At 54.4% G+C, this 15180-nt stretch overlaps 11 protein-coding genes across 11 annotated transcripts; 7 read left to right on the forward strand and 4 right to left on the reverse strand.

Annotated features, from left to right (window-relative positions):
• Positions 1–129: 129 nt before the first annotated feature.
• DICSQDRAFT_132100 (heat shock protein 30) lies at positions 130–1595 on the reverse strand. The gene is made up of 4 exons (XM_007361115.1): positions 1413–1595; positions 1207–1350; positions 939–1144; positions 130–880 (listed from the first exon to the last, which is right to left on the reverse strand). The coding sequence occupies exons 1-4, from the start codon at positions 1545–1547 to the stop codon at positions 511–513; spliced, it is 855 nt and encodes a 284-aa protein (XP_007361177.1). The 5' UTR covers positions 1548–1595; the 3' UTR covers positions 130–510.
• Position 1596: 1 nt separating this feature from the next.
• On the forward strand, positions 1597–2072 carry DICSQDRAFT_151947 (uncharacterized protein). Its single transcript, XM_007361116.1, has one exon. The coding sequence runs from the start codon at positions 1658–1660 to the stop codon at positions 1937–1939; it is 282 nt and encodes a 93-aa protein (XP_007361178.1). The 5' UTR covers positions 1597–1657; the 3' UTR covers positions 1940–2072.
• Positions 2073–2537: 465 nt separating this feature from the next.
• Positions 2538–3352, forward strand: DICSQDRAFT_165618 (uncharacterized protein; the record flags this gene model as incomplete). Its single annotated transcript, XM_007361117.1, has 4 exons — positions 2538–2571; positions 2626–2730; positions 2787–3156; positions 3208–3352. 4 exons carry the CDS (start codon positions 2538–2540, stop codon positions 3350–3352), a joined length of 654 nt encoding a protein of 217 aa, XP_007361179.1.
• Positions 3353–3523: 171 nt separating this feature from the next.
• On the reverse strand, positions 3524–4414 carry DICSQDRAFT_143277 (RNA-binding domain-containing protein; the record flags this gene model as incomplete). The annotated part of the gene is made up of 5 exons (XM_007361118.1): positions 3524–3574; positions 3630–3854; positions 3911–4076; positions 4128–4249; positions 4304–4414. The coding sequence occupies 5 exons, from the start codon at positions 4412–4414 to the stop codon at positions 3524–3526; spliced, it is 675 nt and encodes a 224-aa protein (XP_007361180.1).
• Positions 4415–4634: 220 nt separating this feature from the next.
• Positions 4635–6278, forward strand: DICSQDRAFT_143278 (26S proteasome subunit P45; the record flags this gene model as incomplete). Its single annotated transcript, XM_007361119.1, has 8 exons — positions 4635–4667; positions 4718–5294; positions 5348–5640; positions 5703–5871; positions 5920–5988; positions 6040–6095; positions 6172–6208; positions 6271–6278. 8 exons carry the CDS (start codon positions 4635–4637, stop codon positions 6276–6278), a joined length of 1242 nt encoding a protein of 413 aa, XP_007361181.1.
• Positions 6279–7119: 841 nt separating this feature from the next.
• DICSQDRAFT_143279 (pyrroline-5-carboxylate reductase) lies at positions 7120–8366 on the reverse strand (the record flags this gene model as incomplete). Its single annotated transcript, XM_007361120.1, has 6 exons — positions 7120–7247; positions 7306–7377; positions 7433–7682; positions 7757–7925; positions 7996–8290; positions 8342–8366. The coding sequence occupies 6 exons, from the start codon at positions 8364–8366 to the stop codon at positions 7120–7122; spliced, it is 939 nt and encodes a 312-aa protein (XP_007361182.1).
• Positions 8367–8585: 219 nt separating this feature from the next.
• DICSQDRAFT_49894 (glycosyl transferase) lies at positions 8586–9361 on the forward strand (the record flags this gene model as incomplete). Its single annotated transcript, XM_007361121.1, has 3 exons — positions 8586–8925; positions 9012–9150; positions 9220–9361. The coding sequence occupies 3 exons, from the start codon at positions 8586–8588 to the stop codon at positions 9359–9361; spliced, it is 621 nt and encodes a 206-aa protein (XP_007361183.1).
• A 216-nt stretch (positions 9362–9577) lies between these two features.
• DICSQDRAFT_49632 (S-adenosyl-L-methionine-dependent methyltransferase) lies at positions 9578–10655 on the forward strand (the record flags this gene model as incomplete). Its single annotated transcript, XM_007361122.1, has 4 exons — positions 9578–9694; positions 9746–9982; positions 10045–10113; positions 10170–10655. 4 exons carry the CDS (start codon positions 9578–9580, stop codon positions 10653–10655), a joined length of 909 nt encoding a protein of 302 aa, XP_007361184.1.
• A 127-nt stretch (positions 10656–10782) lies between these two features.
• On the reverse strand, positions 10783–11550 carry DICSQDRAFT_165624 (nascent polypeptide-associated complex, alpha subunit; the record flags this gene model as incomplete). Its single annotated transcript, XM_007361123.1, has 4 exons — positions 10783–10802; positions 10858–11134; positions 11191–11268; positions 11335–11550. The coding sequence occupies 4 exons, from the start codon at positions 11548–11550 to the stop codon at positions 10783–10785; spliced, it is 591 nt and encodes a 196-aa protein (XP_007361185.1).
• Positions 11551–12268: 718 nt separating this feature from the next.
• DICSQDRAFT_143283 (uncharacterized protein) lies at positions 12269–13270 on the forward strand (the record flags this gene model as incomplete). Its single annotated transcript, XM_007361124.1, has 6 exons — positions 12269–12393; positions 12443–12578; positions 12634–12690; positions 12748–12793; positions 12850–13177; positions 13261–13270. 6 exons carry the CDS (start codon positions 12269–12271, stop codon positions 13268–13270), a joined length of 702 nt encoding a protein of 233 aa, XP_007361186.1.
• Positions 13271–13587: 317 nt separating this feature from the next.
• On the forward strand, positions 13588–15094 carry DICSQDRAFT_151952 (alpha/beta-hydrolase). Its single transcript, XM_007361125.1, has 3 exons — positions 13588–14062; positions 14116–14865; positions 14927–15094. Exons 1-2 carry the CDS (start codon positions 13598–13600, stop codon positions 14845–14847), a joined length of 1197 nt encoding a protein of 398 aa, XP_007361187.1. The 5' UTR covers positions 13588–13597; the 3' UTR covers positions 14848–14865; positions 14927–15094.
• The last annotated feature ends 86 nt before the right edge of the window (positions 15095–15180 follow it).

Here is a 15180-nt window from a genome sequence, read left to right on the forward strand (position 1 = left end):
GGAGGAAGACGGACTCGGACAGACGTACGGGGCCGGGGTAACTGATTACATAGCAAACGGGCCGCGCTTGGCCTGACCGATATGCATTGAGATGTATCCAGTAGCCATTGAGATTGCGTTCGATGACGCAACGAGCATTCATTCATTGTGGACGAGCTCTGCGTCAATCGCGTTTTGGAGATCGAGAAGTACTAGTTCCGCTGCGCTGACAGCTGCGGGATGATGATGGATGAGACAATAGTATACAACACTTCATCGCTTACAGAGAGGTCGGGACGCATTGATACACCGCAAGAAGCTAATTATACAACACGACGAAATCTTTCCTACAACGCTATCAAAACAGAATGTCAAAGAACGTTGAAGGGGGTAATCATACAATACAAATGAATAACATTATATGATCGAATAGCTAGGGTAAGTGCAAACTGAGCGTGAGGCGGGCGTCGATTAGGCGTCGATTTTCGTGACTCGTTCGTTCCGGAAGGCGTTGTACTGGTCGTTGAGATTTTAGACATTCCCGGCAGCACCCGTTGTCGTGACGGGACCAGTGGTGGCGGGGCCAGTGGTAGCGGTGTTGCCGACAAAGGCCGACTTGTCCGTGTACTTGCCGGACTGCAGACCGAAGGCATTGTAGTCGACACCACGCAGCTCCCAAAGGAAGAAGAGTAGGAAGACGGGGCCGGCGAGGACATCAAGGATGCCGTACCAGATCATCTCGGAGGTGACGGAGATGACGTTACCACCCTCGGAGCACGCCCAAGCGATAGGGTAGAGCAGGAGGAGACAAGACAGGTAACTCGACGCGAGGCGGTATCCGCTCCGGACAACACCCCCTGCGGCGAAGGTTGTGTGAGGACCGTGCCAAAGCAGGATGTACCTGATAAGTCGAGGTGAGCGAACTGGGACATCTGTTATGTCTGAATCGGTTTACTCACCAGATATAGATAAGGGCAAAGACACCGAAAACGTAGTAACCCCACTTGTAGGTGGAAGGTACTAGCGATGCCACGAGGCCGGTGACCACGAGCACAATGCCCATAAACAAAGTCGTGAAAATGTCGGAGAGCGACAGACCGGTGGCAAGGAGGAGCTCCAGCAAGAGGAGGGGGAAGCTGATGAACCAGTTGATGTACCGGACATACTATATAGTACATGGCAGGATTAGAAGGTAGAGACACTGAGCAAGGTTTCCAACTGACTCACCCAGATCTGGCGTGTGCCAGTGCCTCTGAACTCCACGGTGACGGGTGTCGCACCGAGGTCGGAGGCCATCGAGAAGTAGGCTAGAGACCCGGTCGTTAACACCACAATGGCAACCTGGTGGAAGAGACGCGTTCCGCGAGGGCGCTGAAGATGGATAGTCAGCGACGGACTTCCTCATTCCGAGGCTATCCTAGCTGATGACCTACAGTAAACGTCCAACCAACAACACCGAGCAAAGCGGCGCCGAAGATCGAGAACGCAGCCCACAACCAGTCAGACCCACCAGTCGTCAAGTGGTAGGTAGCGTTAGGAGGGTTGATGTCAAGTGCCGAGTTGCCCATTGCGGTTGAGAGGGTGAGGTGCAAGGGGTGAAAGGGTGAGGGTGGAGATGTGGATGAAGGGTATTAAAGGTTGATTGGGATCCTAGGATGAGGTCCAACCAAGCTGGTCTATGATCTTTTATACTGTCGTCTTGGCTTGTTCTCGAAGAGGTACCGAGGTCGTGTCCGGCCGACCAAGCATCGTGAGTACTCGGAAGGAGGTGCGTCATGGGTACGGTCTGACATACATGGGGCACGATGCAAGTCCGATGGCTGTTTCGCTAACATTCCGAGAAGGCACGTTGGTCAACTCAAACAACCTCGACTTGCGTCATGGGGCGCCCCGCTCGAGCAAGGCGGTCGAGTCCGACGTGGAAGAGATGACTTTCGCTCGACGAACGCCGGACCAGTAGGCTCCGACCCACGCGCAGGGTCATACTATACCTGACGTTGCACAATTTCGATGTAGTGCCCAGAGCTCGGCCATGGGGCGGCACGGCTCGAGCTTGTGACCTGACATATGAAGATGCGAGAGTAAGCAAGTTCTGGATGTGCACAGGCGTATACTAGAAGGTTCCCTCGGCCAACATCGGTGAGGATGCCTGGGTATGCGAGGACAAACTTGGTCGGATCCAGACTTGGTCACCTATCGGAACACTAGACTGCACCCACTGCAACCGGGTCCAAAACTCTGGAGTCTGGACCAAGATCGTCCTGGGGATGCATGGTGAGCTGTCTGTGGAGAAGTCGTGGGGGTGAGATAGGTACCCGCTGTACGAACCTCCTCCAGTATTTGCGTGAAGGAGACGGCGATCCAAAGCGAAACAGGAAAATGAAATGAATGATTGACGTGTGGGTACTACTTGGTAGGAGTCGGACAGGAGAGACAGCGTGTCACGGACTGCGTCTCTCCTGGGGCGCCCAGGCCTGGGCTCCGCCAGCGGGTCGCACAACCTGACGCGGTGCTTAACGAGCTCTCTCGTCTAACCGGCATCTCCTCTGACCCATCCCATGGCTAGTCGTGTTGCAGGGACAGTAGCGGAAGGTATTTGAGGCATCTCATCGTGCGCGTGGCGACACAATTCACATATTCTTCCAGGCGGCTCGAAGATTTCCGTCACGTTGAAGGGGCTGTCTCGTTCTGTTCTGCCTAACGATCTGAAGCGGTTATGCGGGAGGTTGCGCGTGGAAAATGTGGCTTCCGGTGAGCGCGATATATTCACAACCGGTCAATCTCATACGAACGCGGGTTTGTAACAGTGGCCGTGAACTATACTCGGTTCAGACCAAACGGGAGCGCGACCCTTGCCTTCACGCGTCCGGAATTCGTCCCCGCTGCTGTGAAGGCTCTAGATAGGCATGTCCTGGGAGGCAAGATTATTCGTGCCGAAGCGAGCGATGAGATTCCCCAACTACCCCGGACGCGAGGGCCAAAAGGAGCGTTGGAAGCAGCGCAGCGAGCTGTCTACAGGGGTGACGGCCCCAACGCTGGGATCACAGGCGGAGGCAGGACGGTCTTGCTGTACGGTCTCCCTGCAAGGTTGACTCCTCAGATTGTTACGGATAATCTCCGCAACTTCAAATTTGCTGGATCAGAGAAGGGTGTCCCGGCCGTCTTGAAGATAGTCTAGTAAGTGGTTCATGTTAGCTCGGAGGAGTTATCTTGACTAACTGTTCGCAGTGCCCAGTCGTCAATGTCCCGCTTCCTGATCCGTCTAGCTTCGGTTTCAGAAGCATACCGCTTCGTACGCTCACTACACATGCAGAAGTGGCGGCCCGACCTCTACAACGACCAATTCATTGTGCGGGCGTCCCTGGTGTCATAGAGCGATCTCAGCACCGTCACGAGCAGTCTCTACTGTATACTTGGCAGACTTCCATGCGCATAATCTCATAGGCTCGTTCGAGTTCAAAATCTCGGATGCTGATAAGCAAACAACAAATGGCTAACGAACGATACACCGGACAACGGATAAGAGCTACGCTGCAAAGCCTCCTCACATGCGACTGGCGTCGTGTTCCTGCTCTTCCATTTTTGCGCGAGGTTCCTGCCATAGTGTGGTGTAAGCCCTTGTCAAGTGTCTCCGAATTTAGGGTACGCACCCCTCGTCCGCTCTCGCCTTCGTCGTCTGGCGATCGGGCACGTTTGAGAGGGTTCTCTGAGACATCTTTCCAGTCCCCTCCGCCTCCAGCAACGGCACCAGGTACGTCTTGGGCATCGTTGTAACGCTCTTCCACCTCTCTCCTACGTTCAATCTCCGCCCGCTGTGCTTGCGCGCCCCATCCTCCACGACCAGGATCGTAGTCTTGTCTGTGTTCGTCTCGGACCTGAAGGAGGCTTGTCAGTCGGGCTGTTTTGCTTCGAGGGACAGACTGCAACACACCTGACCACCGCTCTTTCCTCTGCCAAACTGCCGGCCATCTCGGTAGCCTAGGTCAAGGTCACAACGGATGATGCGCTCGTCAAGCTTGGTACCGCTGATGTATCGCAAGCAAGCTAGCGCCTCCGCATGACTATAATACTCAACAAAGCAGAACCCACACGGTGTCCTGCAAGCCAAATGAATGTAGATAAATTGACCTAGACGTAACATGGCATACCTTGTATTGCGGTCAAGGCCCATGATTATACGTTTGATTCCACCGCCATCCTCGGGTGTTGTGCACTTTGAAAAGAGCTCATATATCTGTTCCTCAGTGGTGTAAAAGCTCAGGTTGCCGACCTATGCACGCAGGTTAGCCCCTTGGAGTCGAGCCATAGGAGGACTGCAGCCCACGTAAAGGGTAGTGGACTTGGAGAGCAACTCGTTTTGTGTCTGGCGATCAACGCGGGACTGCGAGTCCTTGTAGTTGGAAGGCTGATCAAGAGGGGTGATTACATGGGCCATCGCGAGTCGACCAAGGGCAAAGCAGATGGATTTCGAGCACACCGGGGTGAACGTCCAGCGCAAAACGCTGCCTTCCCACAGACGCCCAAGGCGCTATCCTCCTCAGCTCACGTGCAAGCGCGAGACGCGTCGCCCTGTTCCACGGCCGCGTCAGCCTTACGCTCTCGACAGTACTCTCGACGTCCACACCACCTCCCTCGCCTGACAATAACTTGCTACCATGGATGAAATTGGCCTCGACATCAAGAAGGAGGTGCGTGCATTGAGCGCCGGTCGTGAACAAGACTGAAGTTACTGCACCAGGAGCCTACCTTCGAGTCCGTGGTGGAAGAGAAGACCGCGCTCTTACAGGAGCTCGAGTCCGAAGAGGACTTGTACATCAAGTACAAGAAACTTGCCCGCCACCTCGAGATGCTCGACATACAAGAGAGCTACATCAAAGATGAGCAGGCGAACCTCAAGCGCGAACTCATTCGCGCCCAGGAGGAAGTGAAGCGCATTCAATCCGTTCCCCTCGTCATCGGCCAGTTCTTGGAACCCATTGACCAGCACACCGGTATCGTTGGTTCGACAACCGGTTCGAACTATGTCGTTCGCATCCTGTCCACCCTTGACCGTGAACTCCTCAAACCGTCGTCGTCAGTGGCCCTCCACCGACACTCGAACGCCCTTGTGGATATCCTTCCGCCAGAAGCAGACTCCTCCATTGCGATGCTCGGGAAAGAGGAGAAGCCCGATGTTACCTACCAGGATATTGGTGGCATGGACACGCAGAAGCAGGAGATCAGGGAGGCGGTGGAGCTTCCTCTCACCCACTTCGATCTGTACAAGAAGATTGGTATTGACCCCCCTCGTGGCGTACTGCTCTATGGGCCACCAGGTATGTATCTGTCTTCTAACAACAATGGAGTTGCCGTTTGACCGTCTGTATAGGTACTGGCAAAACCATGCTTGTCAAGGCGGTAGCGCACCATACAACAGCTTCGTTCATCCGTGTGGTCGGCAGTGAGTTTGTTCAGAAATACCTAGGAGAAGGTCCCCGCATGGTCCGCGACGTCTTCCGCCTGGCACGGGAGAACGCACCCGCCATCATCTTCATAGATGAGATCGACGCCATCGCGACGAAGCGTTTCGACGCACAGACGGGTGCCGACCGTGAAGTGCAACGTATCCTGCTAGAGCTGCTGAACCAGATGGATGGCTTCGACCAGGGCAGCAACGTGAAGGTACATTTACAAATTCTGTAGGTTCTTGATGCACCAGTGTAGACGCCCTTCCACCACCACAGGTCATCATGGCTACCAACCGAGCGGATACTTTGGATCCCGCATTGCTTCGTCCTGGTCGACTCGACCGGAAGATTGAGTTCCCTCTCCCATCAAGACGAGAGAAACGTCTCATCTTCCAGACTGTCACCAGTAAGATGAACTTGGGGCCTGACGTTGATCTGGAGGACTGTGAGTGCTGTCGTGATTGTCCGGGACCGGAACTAACAGGCGTTGTAGACGTCTCGCGACCAGAGCGACTATCATCCGCAGAAATTACCTCCATAGTACAAGCTGCTGGTTTGCAAGGTTCGTGCCTATATGTCGCGTCTGGAAGAGAAGCTGAAGGGATCCGCTTAGCTGTACGAAAGAATCGTTACATCGTTTTGCCTGGCGACTTTGAGGAGGCGTGGAAAGTAAGTTGTTTGGCTGTATTTGTTCTACTATTGAAGCGCCCGAAGTATTTAAACCCACGCTCCTCCTTTCTTCCAGCAAAACGTCAAACGCGCCGACGAGACCTTGGACTTCTGTGCGTGCTGTTTCTTCTCCCTCTCATACGTCCGACTCAACATTGGCTTTTCTCTTGATCAGATCGGTGAATGCTATCGTGTTCTTTGTGTGGTGAGTCTGATGACGTGTCGTCTACCCGTACCGTCGCTCACCCTTGTTGGCTTTCGCAGGTCGCATTTGTATCGTACTGGACAATATATTCTTCGCATTTTGACCATGTTTCCATGGGCCACCAATTCGAGATAATAGCTCTACACTTTAGTGTCCTGTCGGCCTGTTTCATCGGCGGGACATTCATTCAATAGAGCAAAATCAACGTGTTCATCTGTCCCGTGCTTTTTTTGCCTCTCCTTCCAATTGCGTTGTCTCTGCGGAGGGCGTTCACGCGTTCTTCGTATGGGAGGAGTGGTTCACACGCGGGAGACACTACTTTCAGGATGCTCATAGTAGGCTGAATGGTATGTTGGACCTTCCTCCGGCATGTTGCGATGCTCACGATCCCCTACAGTACACTCGTCAAATATATTTGCTACTATTTTTCATGATCGTATACGTGCAATCGTGCTTCCGACCAGCTCTCCAACACTCTGGGTGACGTTACTTGTTGACACGATCATCCTCATTTTATGAGAGCAAGAGTATCATCTACCGTCTCTCTAGCGACAGTCTTCAGAACAGTGGAGGCTGTCGACTCGAATCGATGGTCACATCCTCATTGCCTTACATGTTATCTGTTGTACGTTCTCGTCCAATATATATCCATGTCTAGCTATGTTGCGACTGCTCGCGAGATATGATATTCCTTCATCGTCCGATACCGTAGCCATCGTAAGTGCAGCTTAGCTAATCGCCCTGTGTACTTACAATGTAGAAGTTTCTACTTTGTCGTACAGTACTGTACAACTTCCTATCCATTGATATCCGTACAGCCTATCTTTTGCCCGGTTGCCCAAGCTCGCTCGCCCTCTCTGTAGCTACCTGGATGGCACGAGCGATAGTCGAACGAACACGACCGTCTTCCATAGCCAACAAGCCCGCAATTGTGCAGCCACCAGGAGCTACGAACCAGACGTCTTAGAAACCCTGTGGTGGAGAGCTGAAACAAGGTCGGCTTACTCGTCACAGCGTCCTTGAGCTGCGCAGGATGAGTACCGGCTTGCAGTGTCATTCGGGCGGCTCCCTGCAACGCTATACTTTGAGCTGGTATCTGGTGCTCAGCTTCGATACACGGGCAAAAGCATACTCTGTGCTGCGAGCTCTAACGCTTCCGCGCGCGGCAGCCCCATCATCACTCCGCCGTCGGCCATTGCCTCAAGGAAGATGCAAGCGAACGCGGGCCCAGACCCGGACAGCGCCGTGCAAGCGTCGAAGTGCTTCTCTTCCAGGAAGCGGCATCGGCCAATGGACGAAAATATGTTGAGGATGATGGACCTCTCAAGCTCAGACTCGTCCGACGGCTCGAGGGTACTGACGACCGTCATGCCCTCACGGATCTAGACGTGGTCGAGCAAGCGTCAGCGCGAGAGGGGGCACCTCCAAGAGGCCCCGGAACATGGGGCGCACGGACCTTGCAGGGGGTATTGGGCATCGCGCGCACGACCTTCGTGGAAGGCAGGACCATCGCCTCGAGCTGCGCGATGGTTACCCCGGCCAGGATGCTGATCAGCAGTTTCCCGTCTAGGGCTTCTTTCATCCCCGACTCGCTGAGGATCTTTTGGGCTATCTGCGGCTTGCAGCTGGAGGATAAATGCATGTGCTCAGAATTGTCGCCGGGCGCAGAGGGGACGTAAGATGTTTTGATCTCACCAGAGCAGTATGACATTGGACTGGCGGGCCGCGTCCACATTCCGTGCTTGGACGATCTCGACATTCCGTCCAAGAGTACCGGCAGAGAAGAACGCGTTTGCCAGCTTCTTTGCGGTCTCCTCGCGGCTCACGCACGCGATGAAGCGAGAAGGAAGGGACTCGTCCTCCAAGGTTTGCGGGGTGACCGTGCCCGGAGTGTGCGACTCCCATTTCTTGGGCTGAGGGACGAATGAATGTCTGGCGTCAAGACTGGCGAGGACGCCGGAAAGGATGGCGACGCCCATAGTACCGCATCCTAGATGAACGTAAGGACGACGTGGAGAAGCGTGAAATGCGGGGGAATTACCTAGAACGCAGAGAGTATAGCCCATGGCGGTTACGGAGGAGTCAGCTGAGAAGAGTGGGCAGGGCAACTCGTCGCGGGTGCTGGATCTGATCAAATCGCCGGTGGAAACACGAGAGCGAATTCAATGGCCGAGGCCTCAGAATATATGAAGCAGCTCCTGAAGCGCGTCAAGGTCGAGAATGCGCACCAAAGTTGCAGCAGCCTCACTACCCATAGCTTGAACCCCCGCGCGTGCTCGACGACCATGCCCGAGTCATTCGACCCCTCGCCCGCCTCGATCTCCGACGGCAGCTCTACCTCCACCGCCTCCGACCGGGGCCATGTCTTCGTGACCGTCGGATCCACTCGCTTCGACGCCCTCGTGCAGAAAGTCCTCTCTGAGCCCGTGCTGGATGTGCTCCGCGCCAAGGGGTACCGGACTCTGGACGTCCAATGCGGCAACTCTGACTTCGACGCATCCCAGCTCAGCCGGAATGGCGAAGACCGCTGGCAGCGCGCAGGGGACGTAGAGACAAGCGTATGGCGATTCAAGCCGACTCTGAAGGAGGAGTACGAACGGGCTGACTTGATCATTAGCCATGCAGGTAACGTCTATTCCCCCACATGCATCATGGCTCTAGCGCGAACCGACGTATCTACCCCCGCATCCGCATCCGCTCCCGTTCCCCAGGCTCCGGCACCATCATCGACGTTCTTCGCCTTGGAAAGCCTCTCATCGTCGTTCCCAATGAGACCCTCATGGACAACCACCAGGCCGAGCTCTCCGATGCCTTAGCAGCCCTGGGGCACTTGATGTCGTCGTCTGTCGCGTGAGCACATCTCCGCCGTCTCGTCTGTATTGCGTGAGTTGCGCTAACACCTTCAATGACGCTATGCAGCGGTCTGTCGAAGGCCATCGAGACCCTTAATACCTCTGCCCTCGTGCCCTTCCCGCAGTTCGACGGCAGCAGGTTCCGGGAGTTGCTCGACGAGGAGATGGGCTTCATTCATAGTCGCGACAATAGCAGCAGCGGGCGCTGATCAAGTGTACAATTCTCCGTTCTTTCCTACCCTGGACCTTCTGATGTATGAATCCTTGTCACCACTGCTACCACACCCCATTCAAGTCCTGTTATACCCCACCTGTACGCCATCCATGTCACCAATAGTATAGCAATCGATCTGCAATATTCTTATTTCCGTGTGCGATCTCTTTCTCGGCATCTGCCATCCGTCGACGCACTCTATACCGTCAAGATGCCCGACGTTCAGCCGACTACCGTGTCTGTGGAAAATCCTCAGTCATACGAAGATACGCACGTACACGCTGTCTATGACGAGATTGCGCCGCACTTTGCATCGACGCGCTACAAGGTGAGTCTCTGCCTTCATTGCATGACTGTGTGCTGATAGGATGCCCTCTAGCCGTGGCCTATCATTGCCGCTTTCCTTGCTTCTCTGCCTACAGGATGGATTGGCGTTGATTTAGGCACTGGGAATGGCAAATATCTTCCCCTGCCTGCGGACCGGCCAGGTAGTGTCTGGACCATTGGGTACGACAGGAGTATCAACCTGCTCAAAATCGCCAAGCGAGCAGGCGATGTCGACCGCGAGGTCGTCTTGGGAGATGTTCTGGACAACCCCTGGCGTAAGGGTGCCTTTGTATGTATCTTCGACGACTGGGCTCAGCTGCTTGTGCTGTATACTGAACATATCAATCACAGGACTATGCTATCTCAATAGCCACCATACACCATCTAGCCACCCCCGCAAGACGAAAACTCGCCGTTCAAGTAAGTTCTGCCCACTACTGCATTACATGTATCGCCAATTACATGCTTGCACGCAGAGGCTACTCCAGACAATATCTCCTTCGCATGGACGTGGCCTGATCTACGTCTGGGCGATCGAACAAGACGACCTTTCAAAACGCAGCATACCGACGTGTCCGAATCCCAAAGACTCACGGTTTGACATATTCACCCTGATAAACAAGGGCCAGGACGTATTTGTCCCTTGGGTGCTGGCGCAACAGGCAGACCCCAAGCCGAAGGGTCGGAAAGGGAAGAAGACGCATGCCATTTCGTCAGAAGAATCTGAGCCCGCACCGACAGCACCTAGTTCTCCTCCCAAAGTCTTCGAGAGATACTACCATATGTTCGCACATGGAGAGTTAACCGACTTGGTCACAGAGGCAGCGTTGGAGACGGGGCTGGTAATAGGACAGCCTCCTGAGGCTATTGTTCCAGGTCGGAAGATTCAAGGTGTGCAAATTGTCCAGGATGGCTGGGAGAGGTCGAATTACTATGTAGAGGTGCATCGTTGGGAACTATGACTTGAAGCGACTGAGGGTGTGTAGCACGCAAGTACATGGCAATCATCGAAAAGCCTAAGGGGTAGATTTTGGAGGCGACAAGACAATGCAAAGCAATGTGGTAATAATACAATGAGACACAGCACGATCACTCGCTCGCAGCCATAACTGTAGAGCATCGTCAGTACTCTTTAGCGCGCTCCGAGGAACAACGTATACGCACTGGCATTGATCAGATCGCCTCCACTCTCCTTGAGTACACGGACGGCTTTTGCACGAGAGCAGCCAACCTGTTGGATGACGAGCTCGATGTCCTTCGGGTCAACGCCGGACTCATCAACGGTGCCATCCTCCTCGACCGCCTCGAGCTCAGGGATGTCGTCGTCGTCATCGTCGCCACCGCCCACACCGGAGTTCTGGATATTGGGGACACCCGCGCCCGCACCGCTCGCGAGCTGCTGAGCAGCCGAAAGCTGAGCCTGCGAGTTCATGTCCTCGATCTGGCACCACAGAATGAGCACTTGGCTGATCTATGCATATTATGGTATGCACGCACCTTCGCCTCACCAAAGACGATGTAGCAGTCGCTGTTGGGTGACTTGTACACATCCGGATTCGCGATCACGAAGAGGACCTAGAGTAATAGATGGGCCACGCATTCATTAACTCTCCCATCTCAGTCTCATGGGCATCCACTCACATTCTTTGGCCTGCGAAGGGTCACACGGGTGATGCCAGGGACCTTCTTGAGGCCAAGGGTGAGAAGAGCCTTCCTCGCCTTGCGCTCCGAGCGGGACTGGATCTTGTCGAGCGCCGCCTGGCTAGTCGGGTCCTCCTCGTGGCCGTGGTCGTGGTCGTGGTCGTGACCCTCGTGGTCAGAGTGGTCGGAGTGGACTTCCTCAATGGTGGCAGACATCTGAGAGGACAAGCATTCCCATTAGCGCTGTCTGTGCATTCATCCGGGAAGTCGAAGGCCAATCCATCGACATCGACAAGTTCGCCGGACGTGTGCTATTCCCCTGCATGTTTGAAGTGACTATCAGTGCTGAACAAAGCGCTTACCTTGGTTTTGGGCGAGGGAAACGGGTCAAGGGGCGTGCTCGCTGTAGTGAACGGTGGCGGGGGTGTGCAGGCGAAACCCTAACCTCATGTCTTCGATAGCCGAGATGAAGTAAAAGCGCTCAATGGAACCCTTCTCTTGACCTTGTAACTGAACCGTTGGCCCTCATGCAGGCAGCATACATGTGTATCACTTCGTACAATGACCCCATTCCCCTACGTACCAAAGATGCGAACTGAAAAATTGCTTCTGTGCTAGTCTGGTGGTGCGTCATGAGTTCGGTGTATCCTCCGTCCTGAAGTGTACCCTGTACCTCCCAGGATCGAGTTGACACCAGCGGTATATACACTGAGAACGCCCCTTTCAGATGCCATGCGTAATACAACGCGCGATTTCATGATCGGTAATTGGTGTTCTCTATTCCTCCTGTCTGGAGTTGCATACTCCGCAAGTGATGGAGTGCAACGTCATAAGTCGCATATTGAGCGGTATGCATAGAGTATATATTGCAGCCGCCCCCTCCGTCTTATTGTGCTATAAACCTACTGCACTGCAACGCGAACTTCAACTCAACATGGACCCGGAGACAAAACAGGCGGCGTATCACAGCTCCGCGTACAACGCGGCAGGCGGGGCAATCATGAGCTTCACCCCCATAAAGCAAATTCACCAGCATATATGTGCTTTCCACGTATACTCGTGAGTCTGACTTCGCGTCTTTGCGACTTCGTTGACCAGTACCTTCCAGACATGACCACTCCCGCCATGTTCGTGCGGACCATTTTTGCACGCATTTGAACCATGAGTTTCATCAATGTGTCATTTACGACTCCGATAAGCCTGATGCCAGACTCATCGGTATCGAGTACATCATATCCGAGAAGGTAAACCTCATATCACATGGTGAGCGTGCGAGCCGGCTTACTTAGACGTCCCTAGATCTTCGAGTCTCTGCCTGTGGACGAGAAGAAGTTCTGGCACTCTCATAAATACGAGGCATGTTGCGGACATGTGCTTTCAGTTGGAACCTTGGTATACTGAATGTACTCTTAGGTAGAGAGCGGTCTCCTGCAGCTCGCTCCGAAATCGTTCGTGCCAGGTGCGTCTACATCGACGCAGAGTTCCCATGTTAGGCATATACCAACGCTCGATCAGGCGCTGCGATAGACCTGGCTGAGCAGCCAGCAATGATACAGCTGCAGAAGACCTACGGCAAGACGATCCACACATGGCAATATGACATCCATCCAGATCTTCCTCTTGGCCCTCCTACGCTTATGACCTCATACACGCGTGACGGTCAGGGACCTCCTGAGGACATGGTGAAGAAGAGAGATGAGGAGACGGGTCAAGATACCTCGGTGAAGAAGGAAGTCCGCAAGGGATACCTGCCCCCTTATGAGACCATGGTAGGAAGCTCGGACTCGCTGCAGGAGGGCGGGCGTGGGATTGTGTTTGAGGTAAAGGAAGTGTCAGCGAAGAAGTAGGCTTTGCATGGCACCCACGGATCGCAGCGCGTGAGTTCACTTGTCCCGCGCCCCACACTTACGGTGTCGGATACAATAGTTGGCCTTAACGTGCATGTGAGAATCTACTCGCGGCGCATTGTTTGCTTTCATAGCTCGTTACTTCCAGTTCTCTTAAAAAGTCTGCGGTCTGCGCAGCGACCGTCCTGTGCAAGCAAATCGTCATCGCTGCCGTGCAGGAGGGAGTAGCGCAACCTCCGCGATATTTAGCTGCTCTTGTGAACGGTTCCCGAGACTGCGCGATCAAGGTGGCCGGATTCCCGGGCATTACTCATCATAACGTACACGAATCGCGAGCACTATAAAGCAAAGGCTTCCTCACAATTCGGACTGCCTCCCCTTCCTTTCCAAGCTCAGGTTGGCGACGCATCAGAGCTATGGGGCAGTCGGGCCCTCTGCTCCGCCGTCAGCCCTTCAAGGGACTCTACATCGCATACCTCGTGGGCTCCACGGTCTTGATCCGCCTACCGTACTGGTGTATACGCTACGCGCTACCATACATGCGTCCTAGGTCGTCCTGGTCCCTCAGACGATGCGTCACGGTTGCTGCATATAGAGAGGTCTTGACCGGCGTTCCTTTGAAGCTCGGTCTTGACAATAGTCATCCTCCCCCAACGTCAGACAACGAGCTGAAGGACGCGAAGTTCGTACGGATCGAAGGGCTCAGCGAAGACTCCGTCGAATTCTGCGGAGAGCTCCGTAGAGCAACGAGACGCACAGGCATACGGCCAGAGACAATATCTGCCTACTGGTTTCTCAGACCTGGAACAAATATTACAAGGGATCTGCAGGCGACGGCGGGGGAGAAGGTTGCAATGCATATCCATGGAGGTGCTTTCTACGTAAGTGTACTAAGCTATATGCGAGGCATTCCCATAATTGACATCATATTCAGTTAAACAGCGCTCATCCCGACGATGCGACGTCCCAGTTAAGCCTTGGGCTTCTGGCACATAGTCACTCACTGAGCCGGGTGCTCGGTGTGGATTATAGGCTTTCAGCAACGGCGCCCAACCCACCGAAGAATGCTTACCCCGCAGCGCTGCTCGATTGCGTCGCGGCGTACCGATATCTCGTCAAGGAGCTGGGGTTTGCGCCCGAGAACATAACCATTGTCGGGGACTCCGCAGGTGGAAATCTCGCAGTCGCCACGACTCGGCACCTTGTCGAAAACTCCATTCCGGGACTGCCGCCGCCAGGTCGTCTTCTCCTGTGCTCCCCTTGGCTGGATATCGCGGGTAGTCGCGGCGGACCCAACGACCCGAGGGTCTGCAACTGGTATAGCGATATCCTGGGCGGCCTCTCAGACTACCCGCACAGAGCCTACCTCGGGACGCTGATCGACGCGGGCGATAAGAAGACGAACCCATACATCTCCCCTGCGTCGGGGTATATCACCGAGACCGAAGGCTTGTTTAAGGGCTTTCCGCGTACGTACATCTCAGCGGGCGGCGCGGAGTTGATCTTGGACGACTCTATTGTGGCTGCAGAGAGGATGGAGGCCGACGGCGTGGACGTCGTGCTTAATGTCGAGCCCGACGCTGTACACGATTACATGATCTTCACCTGGATGGAGCCTGAGCGCACCGAGGGTCTCAAGAAGGCGAGCAAATGGTTGGATAGCTGAGAAGCCGGTAGAACGACGGTGCGCGTCTTTTTACAAGTACTTCATAATCCGTGACTGAAGGACTCTAATGCCGCAACAGGACTATACCCGATGGACTTGGTCGGACGAGCTTGAGGACTGGGAGGTTGCGCGTTGTATTTGAGGTGTATATTCCTGGTGTGCCTTTATACAGGTGTACTTCAGCTCTGTTCAAAATGTACATAGCTTGCAAGTACTGGCCGGTGTATGGTCGAATAGAGAGAACGCCGACTCAGAAGATATCTGGCGGCTACTGTGAGATCAGTGAGCGCCTACACAGATCAACCCGGTTTGGCGAAAGGATCCGCGCTATGC

Source organism: Dichomitus squalens, assembly GCF_000275845.1.
Source record: "Dichomitus squalens LYAD-421 SS1 unplaced genomic scaffold DICSQscaffold_2, whole genome shotgun sequence".
Taxonomy (NCBI): domain Eukaryota; kingdom Fungi; phylum Basidiomycota; class Agaricomycetes; order Polyporales; family Polyporaceae; genus Dichomitus; species Dichomitus squalens.